The 23,072-nt window shown below is 40.9% G+C and overlaps 1 protein-coding gene across 1 annotated transcript in view; it reads left to right on the forward strand.

Moving 5' to 3' along the window:
- Positions 1-289: 289 nt before the first annotated feature.
- LOC126417022 (lachesin-like) overlaps positions 290-23,072 on the forward strand; it is a 626,972-nt gene continuing 604,189 nt past the window's right edge. The window contains exon 1 of the mRNA XM_050084912.1: positions 290-368. Coding sequence (XP_049940869.1) covers positions 296-368 — 73 coding nt within the window. The 5' untranslated portion in view covers positions 290-295. The remainder of the gene's footprint in view (positions 369-23,072) is intronic.

The following is a 23,072-nucleotide window of genomic DNA, read 5'->3' on the forward strand; positions in this document are numbered from 1 at the left end:
GGAGGGCGGCTTTCCTTGCAGCCACGCGCCTGCAGGTGCTCGGCAGGCATCGCGCCCCCCTCTCCGCCACCCGAGGCGCTGCTGCGCATGCGCGCCGCTGCCTCGCTCCCGGCCTGCGGCTACCTGCTGGACGCTCAGTGTGCCCGCGCCCCCCGCTACCTCGGCTGCCCGCTCGGCCGCAAGGCGCCGCTCGCTTCCTCCGGAACGTCCCACAGTTGTCATGGACGCGTGCGTCGTCAAGTGAGCACACGCTCCCCACACCGTCACACCAGCAGCGCTCCATCCCGTCTGGACTATGGTCTACGCGACCGCCTCAGCCAGTGCGCTAGTTCTCTCTAGTTTTCTTCTCGCCGTCTCCGCCTACCAAAGTGAGTATCTATTCGACTTCGTCTCCTCGAGCTACGACACTATCTCATCCTTTGTCAAAATAAACGATTTCCATTACTTCATTACATTTCCTGTTAAGATATTTAACATCGTACCATTTCTTTTCCATTCCATTCACACCGACTGGATGTCTGACCACGTCAATCTGTTTTTATTCTAACGTTATTGCAGGTATCTTTCATCTGTCTAAAAGCTATATATTCATAAGACAGTGCAGTAGTCACAGAACCGTTTCATCACTTTAAACATTGCACGTTTACACACCTAGAAAGATTCCTATGTTTTAAATATTTTGATTAACTTACAGTGATTATTTCATTAACACGACCACGCATATCTCATAAGTTGTAACGCTCGTCAGTGCGTCTGGGAGAGGAAAAGAACATACTTTAAATGCATAAGAGCAGTACATTCCTTAAGAAAAACAGCAATAAAACATTTTCTCTCTTTCAACACACTCTAAAAGCAATAGTAATGATGCACGCTTTAAATATTTACAGATCGTAGTTCGTTGTGTTTTATATCCATTTTCCTCTGCAACGTATGTCAAAATATGCCTCGACAATTTTGAGTAGCTTTTGCACCTCGTTCTGGGAAATGCCGCTCTAAGAATCTAATGTTTACTTTCTTATATACGAAAAAATGGTTCAAATGGCTCTGAGCACTATGGGACTTAACTGCTGAGGTCATCAGTCCCCTAGAACTTAGAACTACTTAAACCTAACTAACCTAAGGACATCACACACATCCAAGCCCGAGGCAGGATTCGAACCTGCGACCGTAGCGGTCACGCAGTTCAGACTGTAGCGCCTAGAACCGCTCGGCCACTAAGACCGGCTCTTATATAAGAAACACAGAGCTTTCCCATAAGGTAAAAAGCATGATGATTGCGACGACATTACGATACATAGCCTGACCTTTGTGTAACCACTTTCCTCCGTAAGTGCGAAGGAGAACTTTGTGGCATCAGTAAATTATCTGTTGTCTGATTTCAGAAATATATGTTCTTCAGTGTTATTGTATATATCTCTTTCATGACCAGATAGTGCAAGATATTGATAAAAATATGTGAAAAATACATGTTTAAAGAAGTTAATGTAATGAGAATCTTTGTCTACTATAATTATCTAGATCATAGACGGGATTGTCTTCTCACGACTAGAACGTTTATATTAAATTGGTAAACTGTTCTACGTTATACCTGGGTCATTAAGAACACTACACTGAGTTCCAAGAAGACAAGAGGCATCTAATGTAGTTGGTGTTTTATGACGATGCGTTTATAAGACGCCATATTGGAAGTCACGTGCTTTATGCAGGAATGAACGCTCAACTGTTGAATTGTACATTCCCACACTTGTCAAGCAATATGTTTGGAATTAATTAAATGGGAACTCATTCGTTCGTGACTGTAAGAGGATTGCAGTTCGTAACTAGCTGGTTGAATACATATTCAGACTATTTCAGATAACGAACCTACTACATTTTAAGTCACAGACTCACTTGGTAGAATGCCAAATCCGCCGAACTCAAAATGTGTCATGCATGAAATATCTGCTGACGTTTCGGTCCCAGTAAGACCCGAGGCCCTGTAAATTGCCGGTTTCAAGGCGTCACTGATTAGGAATTAACAATAATGGAATTACTGATTGAATAGAAGGTGTTGTGCATAAAGTGCAAGCACAAATGAAAGAAAACGGTTTGCCTTAGGTGGTAACTATTTGTCATGGTGCCGTACTGTGGAGTTGGATTCTATATTAAGTGGTCTCTTTACATTGTGAAAAGTCAAGATAGTGGGCAGGATGTTTTTTGTAGGCTTTTTCCCTCCCTTATGCTCCTCTGAAGGATGTCGTCCATGATGACTGTCACAAATGAATCTAGTGTGCTGCTGTGTATTCTGTGCTTACCAGACATGGTAAATTAGTGATCGCCCTCAGTGCAAGACCAATCTAAATTTGGCCCTTACACTATTCAGAAACATCTCTGCGAGTCATTATCCATGTGAATACGAAGAAGTTTCGTTGTGTCTGGATTCCAGTGAAGTGGAAGAACACGTCTGTAGCAAATTGGTCATGTACTTACAGTGGGCTGACGAGTTTTTATGACTCTTGCCACAGCTGGAGCATGTAGTCCGCTATGGAAAAACGATCTCCTATCAATACGCCAGGGCAAATAGTTTCTAGTAATCAGAACAGTCTTGATTTTCGTTTCCATTTCTTTTCGATTTCGAGAATGATGCTGATAAAGGAACGAGGAAGTCGCCAAGTGATATTATCCAGAGTTAAAAGAAGTTTACTGACAATTAATACTCTATATTATTGTCTTATCTTCTCTCATATAATAAAAATATGCATTGTCAAATGTTTTAGTTAGTGTCCAACGTTTCATTTAGCCAGGTCACGCAAACAACTGAAGCATCAAACGACCTATCGCTACCCTCACAGACGATCGCACCTTCTGCTTTGTATGGATGCATGCGGTGACAGCTATATCCACCATGGATAGTCATAAAGTTCTACCCTCTCGAAAAAAATGGGGGTTTTACTTAGTAGCAGCTATGTCGGGTTCAACCAGACGTCTAACGAATTCATGTGGATTGGTGTGATAAAACAGCAATTCTACGAAAAGAATTATCGCACTATACTCTACTCTACTGTTGGGGTTCCTCATTTTGTTGTTGCTCCTCTAGAGATGTGCCATGGTATTGTAACACGGGCTTCCATTGTCTACTATGACTGCGTGAGTAACGCCAAATGAACAAAATGTTAATTACGCAACTTTATTTTTTAATTAAATCCTAAGGCTTCTTTATAAGTTTCTGGACTCTGAAGAAGCTTTCAAGCGTCACGATCGCTAGGGCAAACTCTCAAATTAACTAACGTTGTTTGTCGCACTGTGCTTCTGGTAGCAACGGTGTCTTTTTATTTCCCCGACTGATTTTTCGAGAGATTCCTCTACAAATTGTATTAAAAGTGGTACAGCATTATACCACTCTTAGTTAAAAAGTAGACAATTACATTTAAATAGAAATGATTCTTTCTTCCGCAAGCTGGTGAAGAAAAATGTTGTCAGGCTGATAGTAAAGTGAATCTATTCTTACCGCGCCATATTTTGTTGTCATGCGGGATATAATGGTCAACTATGTTTCCGTAATGTGTAAAATATAACATGGAATTTTATTGACTGACTTAACCAGAGAGAAAAAACAACACGGGACCTGGCCCCCTGTTGTCCATACCGAAACTCAGTTTATGTGAGGTATTTTTGCCTGTTATTGTAAGAAATCTAATCAGTATCTTTGAAGAGTATTAGACCAGTGTAAGCCACAATTTCTTCCTTATTCGAGGGATGCTGGTAGATCCGCAACTATTCAGTACCGTGGGAATCGGATAAATTTTTATTTCGTCGGTCTCCTTTACATTGATATAGAATGTAGCTGTAGTGATTACCGGTTTCGGGCTGATACGCCCATTCTCAAAACACACACCTTGCTATTAACCGTAATTATTCGTACTATGTGGTGCCAAAGGTACGATTAGACAGTTGCAAGAGACACACAGGCTATGAGCAATGAGGGCACTTGTTGCCCCATTATATGCCTTACCGTACTGAAGCTGTTCGTGCCTTTTGGCTGCGTATTGGTTGAATAATTGCGGTTAATAGAAAGGCGTGTGGTTTGAGAATGGGAATGTCAGCCCGAAACCGATAATCACTGCAGCTGAATTTTATATCAGTGCGTCTGAGATGGATTAAATAAATACGAGGGATGTTCACAAAGTAAGTTCCGATCGGTCGCGAAATGGAAACCACAGTGAAAACCAGAAATGTTATATTTGCAACAGTTAGGTAGACCTTCCACCTGATTTTCTACATTGCCGCCGCTCGAACTTCAAGTTTCTGCACTTGTCTGCAGCTCGTTGTCTGTGGAAAAGTTTTGTCTTCATAGCCAGCGGTTCTTATGAGCAGATGTGAGACTCAGGGGGAGCCAATTACGGACTGTATTTTGGGTGATCAAACACTTCTCATCGAAAACGCTGCAGGAAGGTCTTCGTTGCCCCTGCAGTGTGCGGCCGAGAATTGGCATGGAGAAGGAACTGCTCGACAGTTGTGTTATGTTGGCTGCATGACACAGGCGAAATCTCTAACTAGGCCCTCATACTTGGCGGGAGACGCTATACGCTATGCATCTTTACGTGCTCACTGTTCACTCAGACCTGAAAAGAGGACGAGAAATGATCGACGGGCATACTAGAGACACTGCTCAACACATATGTGGAAAGTTTTACCGGATTTTCACAGTGGTTTCCGTTTCGCGACCGATCGGAACTTACTTTCTCTGCACAACCCTCGTAATTTTCCGATTTCCTCAGCCACAATTTCTTCAGGAATTAAATACCCGTATTTCGTCTTTTTGCCTCCAGGGCTTTGCATTCGACGATTCACCCCGGTGCGGTTACATGTAGTCTGCACGTAGGGTCTTCTTCTCTATACATTTGGTGTATAGGTATTTTTGGAAGTTCCCATGGCCAGCTGTTACGTCTACCATGTATTCATTCTGCCTCATGTTCAAGCCGACGTTTACAAAGTTTCCTTCGAAATAATATATGTAAGTAATGGCTAGCTCGCTATTACGTATGTGCCGCTTCCTGTTTCACCTATGTAGTTTAGGATCGTCCGCCCTGTCCTGGCTATCCTGTCAGCTTGTTCGTTACCGCTGACATTTGAGTGACTGGGCGCACACAGCACGTTAACCGTCCTGATTTCCCTAGCCTCATTAGGGTTTCACGGTATTCTGCAATGACCTTTGATCCCTTCGTAGGGACTGATAGAGATTTCTGGACTGATTGACTTTCCTCCTCGCGTACTCTAATAGCGAATACCTTCACCTCGATTATTGTAGCTTCTCCAGAGAGGCTGGGCTCTCCAGTAGAGGTTGCACCCCATATGCCCTTGCCCCAACATCATCGTCGTGATTTTCGGTCCATCAGTAAACCAGACTGTGTCACCTCAACTGCAGCATGTCTCTTCCATTGCACCCTACTTCCTATGACAGAAAGGACTACTGAAGACAGCCGTCGTATCCTCGACCCTACCTATGTTAAGGACATTTTTTATATTAGGGTCGGATTCCGAAATTCCTACTTCAGCCACGCTGAGTGGCAGCGCAGTTTGAGGAGTCATGTCACGGACTGCTCGGCCCCTCCCGCCGGAGGTTCGAGTCCTCCCTCTGGCCTGAGTGTGTGTGTTGTTCTTAGCATAAGTTAGTTTAAGTAGTGTGTAAGTCTAGGGACCGATGACCTAAGCAGTTTGGTCCTTTAGGAATTCACACACATTTGAATATTTTAAAATATTTCCAATTTTTTCCAGTCTTGAATCTGTACGCTCCTGCTGCTAACTCCATTGTAACCCAGACATGAATAACTAAGGCAAGCAAAGTAGTGTGCAAATTCCACCCGTTGTGGCTAAGCAGGCCAATTTAAGCACTGTCTACACCACCTTGGCAGCCACCTCCCGATCTGCTTTATTGCACCATACTCTAAGCTTACAAATTGTCATAGGCATTTTCCCAGAGGTGACTAAGGCCGCCGATTTTACCACAGACTCTACCAGTGCATAATCTGCTAAATAATGTATGCACACTTAATTCAAGCCGGCCGAAGTGGATGAGCGGTTCTAGGCGCCACAGTCTGAAACCGCGCAACCGCTACGGTCGCAGGTTCGAATCCTACTTCGGGCATGGATGTGTGTGATGTCCTTAGGTTGGTTGGGTTTAAGTAGTTCTAAGTTCTAGGGGACTGATGATCTCATCAGTTAAGTCCCATAGTGCTCAGAGCCATTTGAACTTTATTCAAAGAGGAAAACGATATTTGCTTTCTCTTTATTTAAGGCAGCAACGGAAAATGTGTTTGTGTTTCGCTGACAGGAAATAATTTGAAGGTACTCAGTTACACTTCACATTTTTCCTGCTGTAGCGTCGAGGTGATCTTCTCCATAACATTGCGTCAACGCCGACTGATGTAAACTCGTACCGGATTTGAACGCCCTTTCAGTTCCATTACAGCAACCGAAAAAAAAAAAAAATTCTGGTTGGATTAGCAGCTCGTGCAAGGAAAGAGATTAGCGGTTGTGTACGGCTGTGGGCCGCACAGATCTGCAGAGATCGCAGAGAAGGTTGCAGGCAGACACTTGTTTGCGGAAGCAGCCGTAACTCAGGGATGCCTACCGCATAGGCGCTGTTGTCCGCAGGGTGATGTAGCGCCGGAAGCGCGCAGTGGCGGCCACTGTTTATGAGAGAATTATGCGGGCCCGCTGCTGTCGAATTCTGCCCTCCCTGTCGATTTTTGAGTCGCTCTTATTTATACCGGACGACGTTCAAATATGCACGTACGTCTTCCAAACAAGTTTTATTGCTGTTTCTGTCGATGTGCGGCCGTTAAAATTTTTCATACTCGGCGGAAGGCATTAATCATAAAGCCTGTGCCATTCATAACGCTCACAATAGTCTTTCCTTTTGAAGCACAAAGGAAGGAAATAATTTCTTACCGTGTACGTCATCGCCTTTCATCCATAACCTTCTTCGCTTCCATAGCAGTCTTCGTTTTTCACTTCAGTGTACCCTTCTCTCAAGAAAATTCGTTTAGCGTTTATTTGTATCATTCTACCATTTCTTCGTGTGCGAAAATTGGCCAGAAACAGAGAACATTTAAAAATCGTTACCTTTGCTCCCCAAATAGGTGTGCCAAATACACTTTCCTTTCAAAACATACTTTAATTCCTCTCGTGGTCTATGGTATATGTTTGTTCAATGTCTTTTCTGCCTGGCTTACACTAAGAGCTGTTTTCAAATAGTGATATGAATTTATATGGAATAGGTCAAAATTTATGTCAGTACATATTTGACGCACCTATGCGTGACGACTGTACGTCAGGGGATGGCCTGATGACGGTAATGTGTACCGAAAACGGTAGCGTTTGTGTTGTATGTTCGGATTCTGCCTCAAAAATATGTACGGTTTCCTCGTAACATTGTTTCCTTCGTGGTAAATGGTGCCATAATCTACATGTATCAAGTGTGCTTAACGCTGAAACGAAGAACAGACACGTCTGATTCTACAATTCCTTTACAATGTAAATGTAAACCTCTGTGTTCTAACGATAGATATAGCTGTCCGAATGTTACTTCAGTGTTGCAGAAGTGATGGTACAATACAAATAATATTATGTGCTGAACAGAGAACAACATTACCATACAAGTAACTTATTTGCACGAAATGTTAATCATTTAGGGCAAATAAGTTTCTTGTATGGTAACGTAGTTTTCTATTCGGCACGGGGTTAACTGTGGTGAGTCCCCCAAACCATCAGAATGCTTGATTTCGGTGGTCACCCTCAAACCCTGATATGAGAGTGATTTACATCGGTGTGTGTTTGTATCCATCTGCCGTGAGTCTTGTGCTACCGCTACACGTCTACCTGCAGAACACAAACCACAACTATTGTAATAAGGTAAAATTTCCAGGAAGCGATAGCGACAGGCGCACGTTCCGTCGATACTTACCGAAATCAAGCAACCCAGAGCAGAGAGGCAAGGAAGCTCACTGGTATCAAGCATCCCGATGAGAACAGATAACTATTAGGCCTACATTCACATCGTTGCTCCTGGATAACGCTTAATATTGTTTCTAACCAGACATTTTAATTGGTAACCATATTGGACTGTACAGTCAGATTTGCAGCACTAAAGTAAATTTCTAACATAAATATTAACCCTTAAGACACATAGGTTTACATTTAATTCGTAAATGGTTTATCGAATCTAATGCGTCGGCTCTTAATTGCAAAAACAGGCACACTTGATATTTGTCTATTACAGGACTCTCTACCAAGAATGTGTGATGATAGTTTGAGTAACCATACGTATTTTTTGGCCTGGAGTCCGAACATGCTATAAAACTGGGGGGTTTCCCATTTGAAAATGGAAAATTTACCCCGCCCACGTTGGAGGGGTGTCTAGGAGGTAGCCATTCGTAGCACAGACAGACGTGCCCTTTACTACCAGTTTTTCACCAAGAATTATTATTATTATTATTATTATTTTTTATACGATGCCTCTTTCGAGATGAGATATATTATTCTTTCGACGCATAACAGGCAGTTGTGTTTATATTGGATTAGATTATAACTTGTTCCAAGGATCATGAAAACTACACTTCGTAATGATGTGTAACGTGTCAGGTTAATAAAAGGTGTCTATACAAGATATTACATTACACAAAATATTACATGACATCTAATATTTTTAATTTTTTTATGGGTGCGGGGTGAGGAAATTACCCACTTACTATATCCAATAATTCATCTAATGAGTAGAAGGAGATGCCATTCAGAAATTCTTTTAATTTCCTTTTAAATGCTATATGGCTATCTGTCAGACTTTTGATGCTATTAGGTAGGTGACCAAAGACTTTTGTGGCATCATAATTTACCCCCTTCTGAGCCAAAGTTAAATTTAACCACGAGTAGTGAAGATCATCCTTTCTTCTAGTGTTGTATACATGTACACTGCTATTACTTTCGAATTCGTTCCGATTGATAATAACAAATTCCTTAAGTGAATATATATATTGTGAGGCTACAGTGAAGAACCCTTGCTCTTTAGATAAGTGTCTGCAGGATCTCCAGTAATTATTTTGATTACACGTTTTTGTGCAATGAACACTCTTTTACTCAGTGATGAGTTACCCCAAAATATGTCATACGAAAGCAGAGAATGAAAATAGGCGTGGTAAGCTAATTTACTGAAATGTATATCGTAAAATTTGCAATGACCCTAATAGTGTAAGTAGCTGAACCTAAACGTTTCAGCAGATCTTCAGTGTGTTTTTTCCAGACCAACCCCTCATCAGTGCATTCACCAAGAAATTTGGAATATTATACCTTATCTACCGATTTATGATCGAAGTCTATATGTATTAATGGTGTCATTCCATTTACTGTGTGGAACTGTATATACTTTGTTGTGTCAAAGTTTAATGAGAGCCCATTTGCAGAGAACCACTTATTGATTTTCTGAAAAACACCGTTTACAATTTCATCAGTTATTTCTTGTCTGTTGGGTGTGATAGCTATATCATCTGCTTGGTATAATCTTGTAAATTTCACGACCTTACATAACAATTTGCTGTCCTTGTGTGTGATTTTTCTGCTATTATGTACCAAATTATGACCTAAACGTACGGCCAAGAAGTGCAGTGAGGTTTGCGATGGCATCTATTGTAAGTGAATGTACAATGTCGGCTCGCTATGGACTTTCTCCTGTGGTTATTTTACCGTTGCAGTCATTTGGTTGTGAATGTTCGATGCACGTGTTGTCAGTCTGAAATGTGGGATGCGAACTGTTTGCTCTAGACACACGGTATCCTTAAGTTGCAGGTACTCCTCCACCAAGCCAGCCAGGTATCGTCAGCCATCGATATGCATCAGATGGGAAACATTTTGATATGCAGTTGATGCCATCCAGATTCCATGCTGCTTACCTACGTCTTGAATACTCAGTATCGAACGGACACCATAAGCAGCTACAACCACAGTATTCAACTCCTACTATACAAAGGAAGTGTCGATCTGTGAATGTTGCATATTTCAATGTTGCCCCGACACAGCATATCCCGGAAACTAATACCATTACAGAAGAATGGAAAAGATGAAAGTAGTCGACCTCAGGGAAGGTCAGTCTGAATTCAGGAGAAATGTGGGAATACACAAGGCAATACTTCCTCTACGAATTCTCTTAGAGTACGGGTTTAGGGAAAGCAAACCCACATTTAAAGCACTTGGAAACTTAGAGAAATCATTTGATAATGTTGACTAGAACGCTCTATTTAAAATTCTGAAGATAGCAGGAGTAAAACGTAAGGAGAGAAAGGCTATTACAAAACATACAGAAACTGGACGATAGTTACAAGAGTTGAGTGGCATCAAAGGGAAGCAGTGGTTGAGAAGGGTGTGGGAGAGGATAATAGCCTATCCCTGATGTTATTCAATCTCTCTATTGAGAAAAGAGTAAAGGAAAGAAAAGAATAATATTGAATACGAATTGAATACGAATCAGGGAGGAGAGATAAAAACTTTGAGGTTTGTCAATGACATTGTAATTCTGTCTAAGATACTAAAGAACTTGGAAGAGCAGTTGAAGGGAATGGACAGTGACCTGAAAGGTGGATATGAGATGAATGTCAACAAAAGCTAAACCATGATAATGCAATACAGTCGAAGTAAATCAGGCGCTGATGAGGGAACTAGATTAGGATACCAGACACTTGTAGTAGCAGATGAGTTTCTTTTTAATTTGGGGAGCAAAACAACTGATTATGGTGGAGTAGAGAGGATATAAAATATAGACTGGCAAAGGCAAGATAAGCATTCCAGGAGAAAAGAAACCTATTAACATACAATAAATTCAATAAACATAAACATGATCTGAAGTAGGCTGTAATGTGCCTTTTATTTAATTGTGTGATTAGCTAGTTTCGACTACTTGTCATTATCAAGCACTAATGATAAGTAGTCGAAATTAGCTAACTGTACGATTAAATAAAAACCATATTATATCCTACTGTGGACCATGTTTATATAATTATCTGGAAGCTGTGGCTCCCCACAAACACAAAATTTGAAGAATAAATGTAAGTGTTACAAAGTCAGTTCTGAAAGTAATTTTTCAGAAGTGCAGCCGTATATGGAAGTGAAACCTGGACCCTAAACAGTTTACGCAACAAGACAATACAAACATTTGAAATGTGGTGATAGAGAAGAATCCTGAAGATTAGGTGGGTTGATCATATAACTAATGAGGAGATTCTGGATAGAGTTAGGGAGAAAAAAATTTGTGGGACAACGTGACTAGAAGAAGGGATTGGTTGATAGGACACGTTCTGAGACATGAAGGGATCATCAGCTTACTATCGGAGAGAAAAAAAAGAATGTGTGGGGTAAGAAAGGTCTAGGGGACAAAGAGATGAATACAGTAAGCAGATTCCGAAGAATTTAAGTTGCAGTAAGTATACAGAGATGAAGTGGCTTGCAAAGCATACAGATAGAGTAGCATCGAGAGCAACAACAACGAAAACAACAATACCAACAATACCATAACAAAGTACTTCTTCTTAGCTCTAGCAGCTACTTTAACATAATGGCAGCAATGTAACTTCTTACCACACTTCCAAGAATCTTTACTATAATGGTCTGGTAAACAATTACATTACTGCTGAAGCATTTTTTGCTGTTAATGTTAACTTAAAATGTTCAGCAGTTAAGAACGAAAGAGTGAGAGCGTATGATTAAGTCATGTAGCGTCGATTTTTGTTATTCAAAAGGATTCAATAAATGGTTCAAATGGCTCTGAGCACTATGGGACTCAACATCTGTAGTCATCAGTCCCCAGGAATTTAGAACTACTTAAACCTAACTAACCTAAGGACATTACACACATCCATGCCCGACGCAGGATTCAGACCTGCGACCGTAGCGGTCGCGCGGTTCCTGGCTGAGCGCCTAGAACCGCTCGGCCACCGCGGCCGGCCGAAGGTCTTCTTAGTTTGCTCACTGTACAGAAATCTCTGAAAACCAATTTTTATACGTTAGATACACTGCCTGACAAAAAAAAAAAAAAAAAGAAATAGTAGTAAAGCACCGTGAAGGAAAGGAGGAAATTAAACCTCACGGTTTGTATAGGCATGTGATAACGTTCCAGTAGTTCCTCAATCGTGTTACATTTGCAAGGAAGATTGGGGTACAAGCCCACTTTTCGGTACGACATTGTTGGATGCGATGCGTTCACTGAGGTGCAAGCTGATCCTCGGCTTGAAACTGGTCCTTGACATCCTGGATGCCGTCTTTAGTATGGAGCAGACGTCCCAGATGGTTACACAAATGGCCTATCAGGGATGGATCTCTGGGGCGTGCTGGCGATGGTAGTGTCTGAATATCACGCAGAGAGTGGATAGAGACACATACCATGTATCTACGTTGCCCTTGTAAAAATGGCACCATGATAATGTGCAATAAGTGGTAACACACGAGACTGCAAGATGTCGAAGAGGTGCCGATGTGCCATCAGAGTTCTCTCAGACACTAACACCCGTAACTGAAGTCATACCTAACGGCTCCCCTTACCACAACATTGGAATATAGAGACTATTTCATATGTCACCACGAAAATTACTAACGTCGTAGTGCAGAAGTGCGATTCATCTCTGGTCACAACCCATCGCCATTCATCAGCAGCCGACGTTTTCCAATCACAGCACATTGCGTAGCCGTTCGTGTTATGGTGTGAACGGCAGGCTATGCATGGACAGTGACTCATCCGACTGCTGCTAATCTTCAATCAATGGGCTGGGATGGCACAGAATGAAGTAGGGAGTTAGAGAGTTCTTTTTTTGTCGAAAAGCAGGTGTACATTTGACGCGTTTACGATGTCTACGGTGCACTATACGGACATCATTCCTCCTGGTGGCCAGACATGGTTTACCGATACCTTGACGAACTTTCGTGGTATTATATTCCCAGGCTATCCAACATTGGTCCAACGCCACAACCAAATTTCCTACAAATCTGGACAAAACGTTATTCGACCAGCTGGCCAAAAGAAGATCTACAGTTAGGCATCTTTCAAATAGAACTGCTGATAACCTTGTCTCACACGAGTATGGGGCTTCTCTGCGTTCTCCAGAGTAATCACTGAACACCTGACGCTCTCTACGCACCTCACATTTACTACGAGATCTGATGAAGTTACTGAACTCAAACAACGCAAATCCACTCTAATTGGTGTTGTACCTGTAATGGAGAATTCCTACTCATTTATATACCCCCTGATGACGTGTGGGGATAAGAAGTTGCATTGACATCCGGATATATCTTCTGGGTGTTGCAGATTTTTCTGTCTAGCTGTGTATTTAGTGACGTTGTGTCGAAACAAAAAGTACAACACCAGTAACTGTTACATGTTGCTGCTAAGTTGGGACGGATAAATAATATGAAGACATGATGGCTATACGTCACCTTGCAGTATCCCAATTAGACACTGCAATGCCGATAAATAGCCCCTTCTATTGTACGGTGTTGGTGCCCCAGTTTGCTACTAGCCATATTGTCAGGGTACACTGGCTTTCCTCACTTCTCCTCAATGTTCAGAACGAAGCCCAGTTACTTCCATCATACTTCGACAAGTGAGTTGGTGTTCAGATTGTGTCGCTACATGAGCTATAACTCTACTCTTCAGTCAAGTAACAATATTTAAAAAGTATATACACAGTGAGAAACACTATGTAAGTTTCAAGACATAAACGGAAAAATTATAGAATTTACGACAACTTTCTTCATTAAACCAAACAAAGCTTTATATACTATTAGGAATGTTTATGTTCCTATATGGGTGACAGTATGTAGAAGTACAGGAAGTCTTATCAGTATAGTTATGTAGCACAAAATTATAAATTAAGTGAAGACATAAATTGCATAACTATAACTGATATAGCAAGGAACAGATGACTCTGGAGGCACAAGGGAAAAATTATTGATTGTAAATGGTATGTGTCAATGAACAAATTATAACATTACAGAAAGACACAGAGGAAAGTGCGAAAGTAGTCATAAGTCTTTAGATTTCGAAAAATTAGTCTACTACCTTATAATTACAGACACCTCTTGTTTGAGACTTCAGATATCAGATGTAAAATGAAGTTTTCTAATACAACACAGCATCTAATTGCAGGATACGTTACACCTTACAATCATGTAGTCTTCTGGTTCTTGTATTTTTGAAACGATCTCTTATTAGAAGACCAATTTAGATTGGACAAGCACATTAGAGAACGAATATTTTTAAGGTACTTTCGGAACAAAATTCCTTTAATTCACCTACTCTTCCACCTGCTCCTCAAATAAAATAAACTGTAGTGCTTCAAATCATTATGACAAATGCTCACCGCGAGATCGAATGCCGGGTGTTGGCGTTCCTGTTACGTGACGCAATAGGAAACGTGCGTAAACGGAGTAAAAACGAATGGCGAATCATGCAGGCGTTGAAACGTGGCGGAATTTGGGAAATCCAATAGCGTAAGTGACTTTCGGAAAGTGATGTGCCCCGTTGCTTGAGAATGGGAATCTCAGAAATGGAAAAACTGGTTATCTCTTCGCAACCCTAGTGTCGTGAGCATCTATGGAAAGTGGCTGAAGGACTGTAAAATCATGCGAAGCTATCCCCGAGCTTCAACACTGGATCAGTAAAAGAGTTTTCCCCTACCGCATGAATAATATTTCTTTTTTCCGCCATGTCGATGTTCGTGTCGGCATAAACTGTCATTCAGGTGAACGGCTGCTAGAAACATATACCGAACGATGGACACAGACCTTTGGAGGCAAAGTCATGCTACGGTGAACATTCACGTGTCCTCACACAGGATCTGGGGTAGTAATCGAAGGAAGCATGGCATTTGTGAAATATTAGTGTGAAGCACGTGCATCGTGTCATCCACGATGGCGATGGTATCCAACCGGGAGATAAGTGTCTGTGTGTCACAAGCCCTTAATAGTGATACAGTGGTTTGAGAAGCGTGATAGTGAACTCATGTTCATTTCTTGGCCACAAAATTCACATGATCCGAACCCCATGTGACACATCTGTGCGCTATTTCACGTTGCCAATGTTGACGATCTCGCAATCACGCTGTTGGTAAATATGTTTTGGTATATCAGGCTTATTTTTCTCACTATTCTACTTGTTTTCACCAAATGGCACTTCCGCTCCTGAAGTTCTATATTGCAACGCCCCTAGCTATTGTTCATGTTAATGTTCTTTTAGAAAAACGTCATGTAGCAAGTCGTGGTCACAGAGGTAGAGAGGTGGCCATCTTCCCTAGCACTCGTTCACCTGGGGAAAAATATCGATGACCCACACACATGGCAGAATTTTGTCGACAAAGAGGTGCTGAACTTCATAAGAGCTGTTCTCGCTGCTGCACCATCTCAGATATGCATGTATCTCAGTGCGTAGTATCAGTTTGTTGGATGATTGTTTGTCAGCCCTGACTTTACGAATACATTCAATATTGTTTGAACAGTCAGTCTTTTCATCGTCTGTAATAAAATTAGTCCACAGGGTAATAAACTTCGAGTCACCATACAGTCGAGTCTACTAGTTATTGTACAGTACACCTATATTCACACCCTAAAAGTGCTGTATGAAGATTTATTCTGTATGGGCACTAAGAGGTGTATAATGTAGACATCTACGTTAGTCTTTTTGAGCTGATCTATCTGGTTACTTCGGTCCTCAACGTTCTTAGCCGAGACGCTTTTTCATCCAGGAGTTGTAAAAGTTCAAGAAATGCGTTGAGAGTCTGGTTGAAATTACAGAATAGTTCGAGAACAGTTACCTAGGCTCTACAAGATCAATAAAATTTTGGGAATTCGGCCTTAGCCAGATTCTGCCTCCAAACCTTTCAGGTATCTTCGGAGCAAGCCGAAAAGACTGTTGGCAAACCGTTCCCTTCCACGTTATAAGCTGCTAAGGTGAGCCATTTATACAAACGTACACAGCAAAGTCTAGGAGACAGATTCCCACGTAGTATGAAAGATTTTAAATTGAAGGCTTTGAACTATGCAAGATTGAGCCCTATCAAGTTTTGGGGGCTTTCGTACGACATATCTGAAATATGGTCCTACAGCAAGGATAAACGCAGTAAATTCTTGGACCAATCATGGGAATATACAATTTGCCATGGAACTCGAAAAGTGCGGATGGTTTCCTTTTTTGAATGTCTTGGTTCGCCGTAATACTGGCAGCACCCTGGCGCGTGGTATCCCTCTCAAGCCCACTCATACTGAATTTTACTTGCGAATGGACAAACTGTCGCCATACTGGACAGACTGTGGTGTTCCGGATACACTTGTACACAGGTATTTGGATTCCAGATAGGCTTCCGACTGAGAATGCCACTTATACATTCATTCATCAAATAGTTGATGCCTTAAAAATGTATATCACCAGTTGGTATCTTTTGTGATCTTTTCAAGGCGTTTAATTACATCTATCACGATACTTTCTTAGGAAAACTCAATCATTATGGATCTCATGGCATCACACACAGGTGGTTTCAATCATACTTGAGAAACAGAATGCAAAAGCTTGAGGTTAAGAATTCGGACAATGTCGGAGAGTTGGCTAATTTCAGTGACAGGGAAAAAAAATTCGGATCCACTCCCATTTCTTATAGATGTGAATGACCATCCACTTAATATTCAGCTGTAAAAATTGGTACTTTTTGCAGACGATACTAGTGTTGTAATAAGTCTCATTAGGGTGAAAAACTTTGAGGTTCGCCGATGACATTGTAATTCTGTCAGAGACAGCAAAGGACTTGGAAGAGCAGTTGAATGGAATGGACAGTGTCTTGAAAGGAGGATATAAGATGAACATCAACAAAAGCAAAACAAGGATAATGGAATGTAGTCTAATTAAGTCGGGTGATGCTGAGGGAATTAGATTAGGAAATGAGGCACTTAAAGTAGTAAAGGAGTTTTGCTATTTGGGGAGCAAAATAACTAATGATGGTCGAAGTAGAGAGGATATAAAATGTAGACTGGCAATGGCAAGGAAAGCGTTTCTGAAGAAGAGAAATTTGTTAACATCCAGTATTGATTTAAGTGTCAGGAAGTCATTTCTGAAAGTATTCGTATGGAGTGTATCCATGTATGGAAGTGAAACATGGACGATAAATAGTTTAGACAAGAAGAGAATAGAAGCTTTCGAAATGTGGTGCTACAGAAGAATGCTGAAGATTAGATGGGTAGATCATGTAACTAATGAGGAAGTATTGAATAGGATTGGGGAGAAGAGAAGTTTGTGGCACAACTTGACCAGAAGAAGGGATCGGTTGGTAGGGCATGTTCTGAGGCATCAAGGGATCACCAATTTAGTATTGGAGGGCAGCGTGGAGGGTAAAAATCGTAGAGGGAGACCACGAGATGAATACACTAAGCAGATTCAGAAGGATGTAGGTTGCAGTAGGTACTGGGAGATGAAAAAGCTTGCACAGGATAGAGTAGCATGGAGAGCTGCATCAAACCAGTCTCAGGACTGAAGACCACAACAACAACAACAGGGTGAAAGGAACAGAAGAGTAGGTAAATGATAATTTCCAAGAAATTATTAACTGGTTCTCTTAAAAATGACTTTCCCTAAATTTTTAAAAAGCACGACACGATCAGTTCATTACAAAAAACAGGATCATACCATAATTGACGTAGCACATGAGCAAGAGTCAGTAAGCGGGGTAGAATGTTCCCTATTTTTGGGTGTAGATATTGATAGCAAACTGAACTGGAAGAAGAACGTTACTGAGTTTCCCAAAAAAATTATTTCAGGTAGTTTTGCTCTTCGTATGAGTGGTAATTGTGGAAGCAAACGAATGAAAATCCTATTGTAGTTTGCATTTTCCCACTCAGTAATGTTGTAGGAAATAATGTTTTGGGGTACCTCATCTCTCAACAAAATAGTGCTAATAGCACGAAAGCAAGCAGTAAGAATAATATGTGGTGTAGTCCACGGAGGACTTGTAGGAACCTCTATAAGAAGCTAGCCATTTTAACTGCGCTGTCATAATACATGTATTCTCTCACGAAATTCGTCATGAATAACCCATCACAATTTGATAATAACTATTATGTCCGTACCTACAACACTGGAGGGAAAACGATCGTTATTACCCATTTTTAAAGCTGCCAGTGGCTGAGAGAGGAGTTCAACATAAGCCAACAAAAAGTTTTGATCACTTGCCCAAAAACTTAAAATTTCTGATAGGTAGCGAAGCTCATTTTAAACATAATTTAAGATCATTTCTCCTGGACAACCCCTTCTATTCAACTGACAAATTTGTACTTAAAACTGATAACCCTTAAAAAATAAAAAATTAAGTAAACTGAAGTAAAGTAAAGAAAAATAAACAAAACTAAGTGTAGTTGCATCAGTAGAACTGCAAATAATGAAGTGTTTATCAGTTTTGAAACTAATCTCTTACACATATCCTGTAAACTGACTCGTTCCATGTCATTTTTATAAGAGAATTGTTCAAGTGATGTATGGAACATGTAACTAACTAGCTAAATAACGTACAATTTTTGATTAGGTATATCCACAGAAAGTACTCGAACACCTCATTGTAATGTTTTGAAGAAACTGAAAGGTTGTCACAGCTGTGCAATTCGGACTGAATATTACGTGCCGCGCCTCAGGTAGGTGAAGGGGAATCGATCAAACCAATTGCCACACTACCGTTCATACGTAATCGGTCTTCTGAGATACGTCACATCCAGTCCAAACGTAAAGTCAAGGTTATTATTCTAGCAACATCAGGGATAGTTACGCTTTCTGACTCTGTGAAAGACTACTTAAATCTGCAGCCATAGATAAGATTCCCTGACAGTGTTGACTACATATCGGATGTCGTTTAGGTACAATTCAGGAATATTCCGTGGAACACCGGCACTATTCCTCTCTGCTACAACGTCGTGCTGCTGTTTGATAAATCCACCATGCCAGAGCACTGTATTAAAGCTGACCACTCTATGCCTGAGGAGATCTAGATTTTAATGCTGTTTCTTCCCTGTATGGTTTAATATTCAGAGAAGACCATGAACCACGTTTCAAGAATGATTTAACTGATCCTGGTGATGTATTTACCTGAAAAATTTCGAATGTAGCACTGGCAGTAGTTAACTTTCACAGACAACGGTACTATTGCCTTGTCGATCATAATTTGGGATACAACATTCTTCACAGAAAGCTCACAGCAGTATAACCTCTGCCACCGGTGCGGTAATTCACCCAGTATGATTTACCGTGTAATTGTGTTCAGCAGACTCACCCTACCGGTACATAATATGGACAGGAGTGCTAGTCTTCGCAGCTCGCTTCTGCTGTGGCTCAGTGGTTTGCAGCCGAAATATTAGCAGGAGACATAGTTTGCTTATAGTTGAATTCCCACGACCTTATGTAATGTATGGAAGATGAGCAACTTACTTGGGGGATGAGGCTGAACAAAGAAAAACATTGCGACACAACTAATTTGTGGTGGAAGTTAAACACAATAAATGCAAACTCTCTGCAGCCTTCTCTGCAACATTCCAAAAGACGCTATGGATACCGTCGTTAGCATGCAACCACAGGGGAAATCTGTGAGATCTCAATCTGGAAGGGAACACACTTCTTCTTATTTTTCTACTTATCTTTTCGAAAACACTAAATAAAGGCATTTAGTTTGAAATTTTTCGAAGCACTTTCAATAACATACACCCGTTAGAATCTTCCCGTTGCAGTTGAAGAGACACTACGGGAGGTGCAAGCTGCTGAGAGTTGTTCGGAACAGCCACAGAAAAAATGGAAATAGAATGTTAAGACAACGAAGCAAGAGACGTAAAGCTAATTCAGCCTTTATTTTGTGTTGATTGTACCGATACGCTAAAAATTTCAAGGCAGAATTTTCCTTACCTTCAAATAAAATTATATGTATCGTACCCAATGGAATGCTACAGATGTGAGCAATATGACGATACGATAGCGTTGAAATGAAAAGCAGCTTGTGAGCAACGCGGCAATGTCCAAGAAGCGACAGACTGTTAGCCCGTGACATAATGCTTAACTTTCAGACGCTCGTATCCTGTTTCGAACTAGAAATTTCTGATGTACAATCCATAAGAGAGGTGGCAAAATATGCAAGTAGCAATGTGGATTCCGCATTACTGAGACGACGATATTTGTGCTAACTTTCCGAAAGGAAACAACGAAAGCCAACGGTTTAACGCAAAACGTCGATAGGTGATCACCACAGAGCCGGTTCGAACACATATTTCCGCAGGAGTGATCCTCAGTGCAGATCCCCCCCACCCCCACCCCTCTCCCAAGTCTTATTCCTCGTACTCTTTTACCAGCGATAGTTTTCGCTACTAACTACGACATGCGATGTATACAGATACGGCACATAGTCGCCTTTGGCGCTACTTTCAACTTGGCGCCCCAAGAGGCTACTGTTAATTTTGGTACGTCCTGTAGAGAAATCTTTCAGAAGTGGCCCTTATCACACTGCTGTCAGCTTAGCACTCTAAGTGGGGACTTGTGTCGCTTGAGACTTAAACCGGTACTGTGTTACAAAGACAAATGAATGTTCAACAAAACCAGGATAACTAACGGACAGCCCCATGCAGACCAAGACTAACAGCACACAGAAAGTTTCAGGATAAATAATCATGGATTTAATAGTATGGTACTTCCTCCACATCTCGTATCTACACAAGAAATGCTGGAAAAATCAAACAACATCAAGCTACAACAAAATCAGTAGCACCAAACCGTGATAGAACCACCAATACGAGCCAATGGCAATTAGCTTAGTGCTGCAACTTGGTTATCATGAGGGATTTGGGGATACTTAAAACCTCTCCTCTATAGATGTCATGCTAATTGAACTTACATGTTTTTAAGTATAAACAAAGAAAAGTTTTGCAACAAGGTGAATATAAATGTTTATTTTTGGAAAATCTGACAGAACAAAGCTAATGTAACTTTTTACAAAGCTTGATATATCATCATAATATATATTTGTGGAACAGAACACTGGTATCTTCCTTTGCTAGATGTTTACAGCTCTCTCAATTTCTGTGAAAAATATACCAAATCTTAGGGTTGCTCTCTTACATAAATGCGTTACTTTTGTGGTAAATGCAAATTCCCTCTACAGAATGTTTCTCTATAGTACTGACAAATTGCATGCCAAATTTAAGTAATATAATGGCAGTGGTTTCCGATGAAATGCAACATTAAGTTGCCAAAACGTAAGTTACGGAACCCTGAATCAAAGATTTGACAGTGTTTGTATTATGTCTTATATTATCTGGGTGAACTAGTGCTAACTATATGCATTCTCCTCCTCAGCCCAAACCAGTCTCTTCTGTAATGTTTTATCCATCTTCAGCAACTGTAATCGTATATAATGAAATAATAAGCAACGAGTTACAGAAAAGAAATTTAATTTCGTTACTGATTCCGGGCACTTAGTACTCTCCTTCGGAAAGTTATCACTTAGGTAACCAGTTTTAACTGTTTCAGCTTTCACAGCAAGAATAATCTACAGTAAGACAACAACTGATCTCCATAAGCAATAGATTCCAAAATTTACACGCTCTGCAAAAGTACTGTTCCTTCCGTGTATCGTAACTAGAAAATTTTATGAGTGTTGCATCTCATGAAGGCTACCTAACAATCCTATTTCTGCTCTTCGTAGATTTTGAAATGCCGCTATCGGTATCAGCACTTACCGTCCAGTAATAGAGAGCACAATTTTTCCTCTACACAATAATATTTGCTTATGAATCAAGCAAAAGCAGTGCACTTATTGACAACAGCTAAATCGCTCGCACTCATGAATATATTGTATAACTCTTATGTATGACCCTGTTTAGTGCAGTGGTATTTGGCTGAGAGCTGCATTCAAGTAATCATATGCGTATCGGGACCAACCCAAAAGCCACAACATTAGCTAAAAAGAGGCCACTGTGATGAACTTTTAGTCCCGTAACCACAATGAATTAACTACTCCTTCAGGTGGGCACTACACGGCAGAAGTGATGTACACACAGTTGACACGATGTTATGGCCACAGACACTGTTGGTACGTAGCTTGTGTCAAGTTTGTGAAGCGCTACATTACAAAGTCATAAGGTTAACTTTACATTAAAAGGAACGCCTGATGATATAATCTGGATATATTCTGCGATAAGGCGTAATCAGGCCGCTCTAAGCAGATTAAGGAACACGTGAGCCGACTACCTTGCCGGCATAGTAGCTCAGCCTGTTCGGTCAGCCGATTGGAACCCTCTGTAGAAAAGATAAATAAATAAATAAATCGAAATACTAAGTATAGTTTTCACCTAAAACCACTGACGAAGAAACATGCAGGAGAAAAAAAGAAAACAAAAAATGCTTCCTTGCAGGATAGTGGTTCCCAACCTGGGGATTTTACCCTCAGAAAATAGCAATTTACCACTGGCAGGTAATATGCAATTTTCTGAGGGTAAAATGTAAACGATTTGATTCTGTTTGTCATGAAACTATATTATTTTAAAAACCTCATTACCAACAACAAAATTTTGTAAGACTCTGATTATATAAGGTACCACTAATTACTTTTTCACAATTAGTAACAGTAAGACGATGGACGTTACAGATTCCCCGCTTATTCCACCCACTTGACACGTATGTTTTTGTATATCCATCCTTTTGACAGGAGGTCTTGGGGATGACGGCGTTTATTATTGTGAAAAAAATGAACCGCCCACAGCCTGCTTCATGATTTTATGTATTTTGTAGCTACCAGTTTTGGCACTTCCGAACTCCATCTTCAGACCGTAACGTCTCTGAGCACTATGGGACTTAACGCCTGAGTCCCCTAGAACTTAGAACTAACCTAATGATATCACACACATCCATGCCCGAGGCAGGATTCGAACCTGCGGCCGTAGCAGTCGCGCGGTTTCAGACTGAAGCGCCTAGAACCGCTCGGTTTATTCAGGCTGTAGTTGATGCTAAAGCGGTTGACAGGATCCCTATATATACCGCATCCATGTCC

The sequence above is a fragment of the Schistocerca serialis genome, chromosome 8 (assembly GCF_023864345.2).
Source record: "Schistocerca serialis cubense isolate TAMUIC-IGC-003099 chromosome 8, iqSchSeri2.2, whole genome shotgun sequence".
Taxonomy (NCBI): Eukaryota; Metazoa; Arthropoda; class Insecta; order Orthoptera; family Acrididae; genus Schistocerca; species Schistocerca serialis.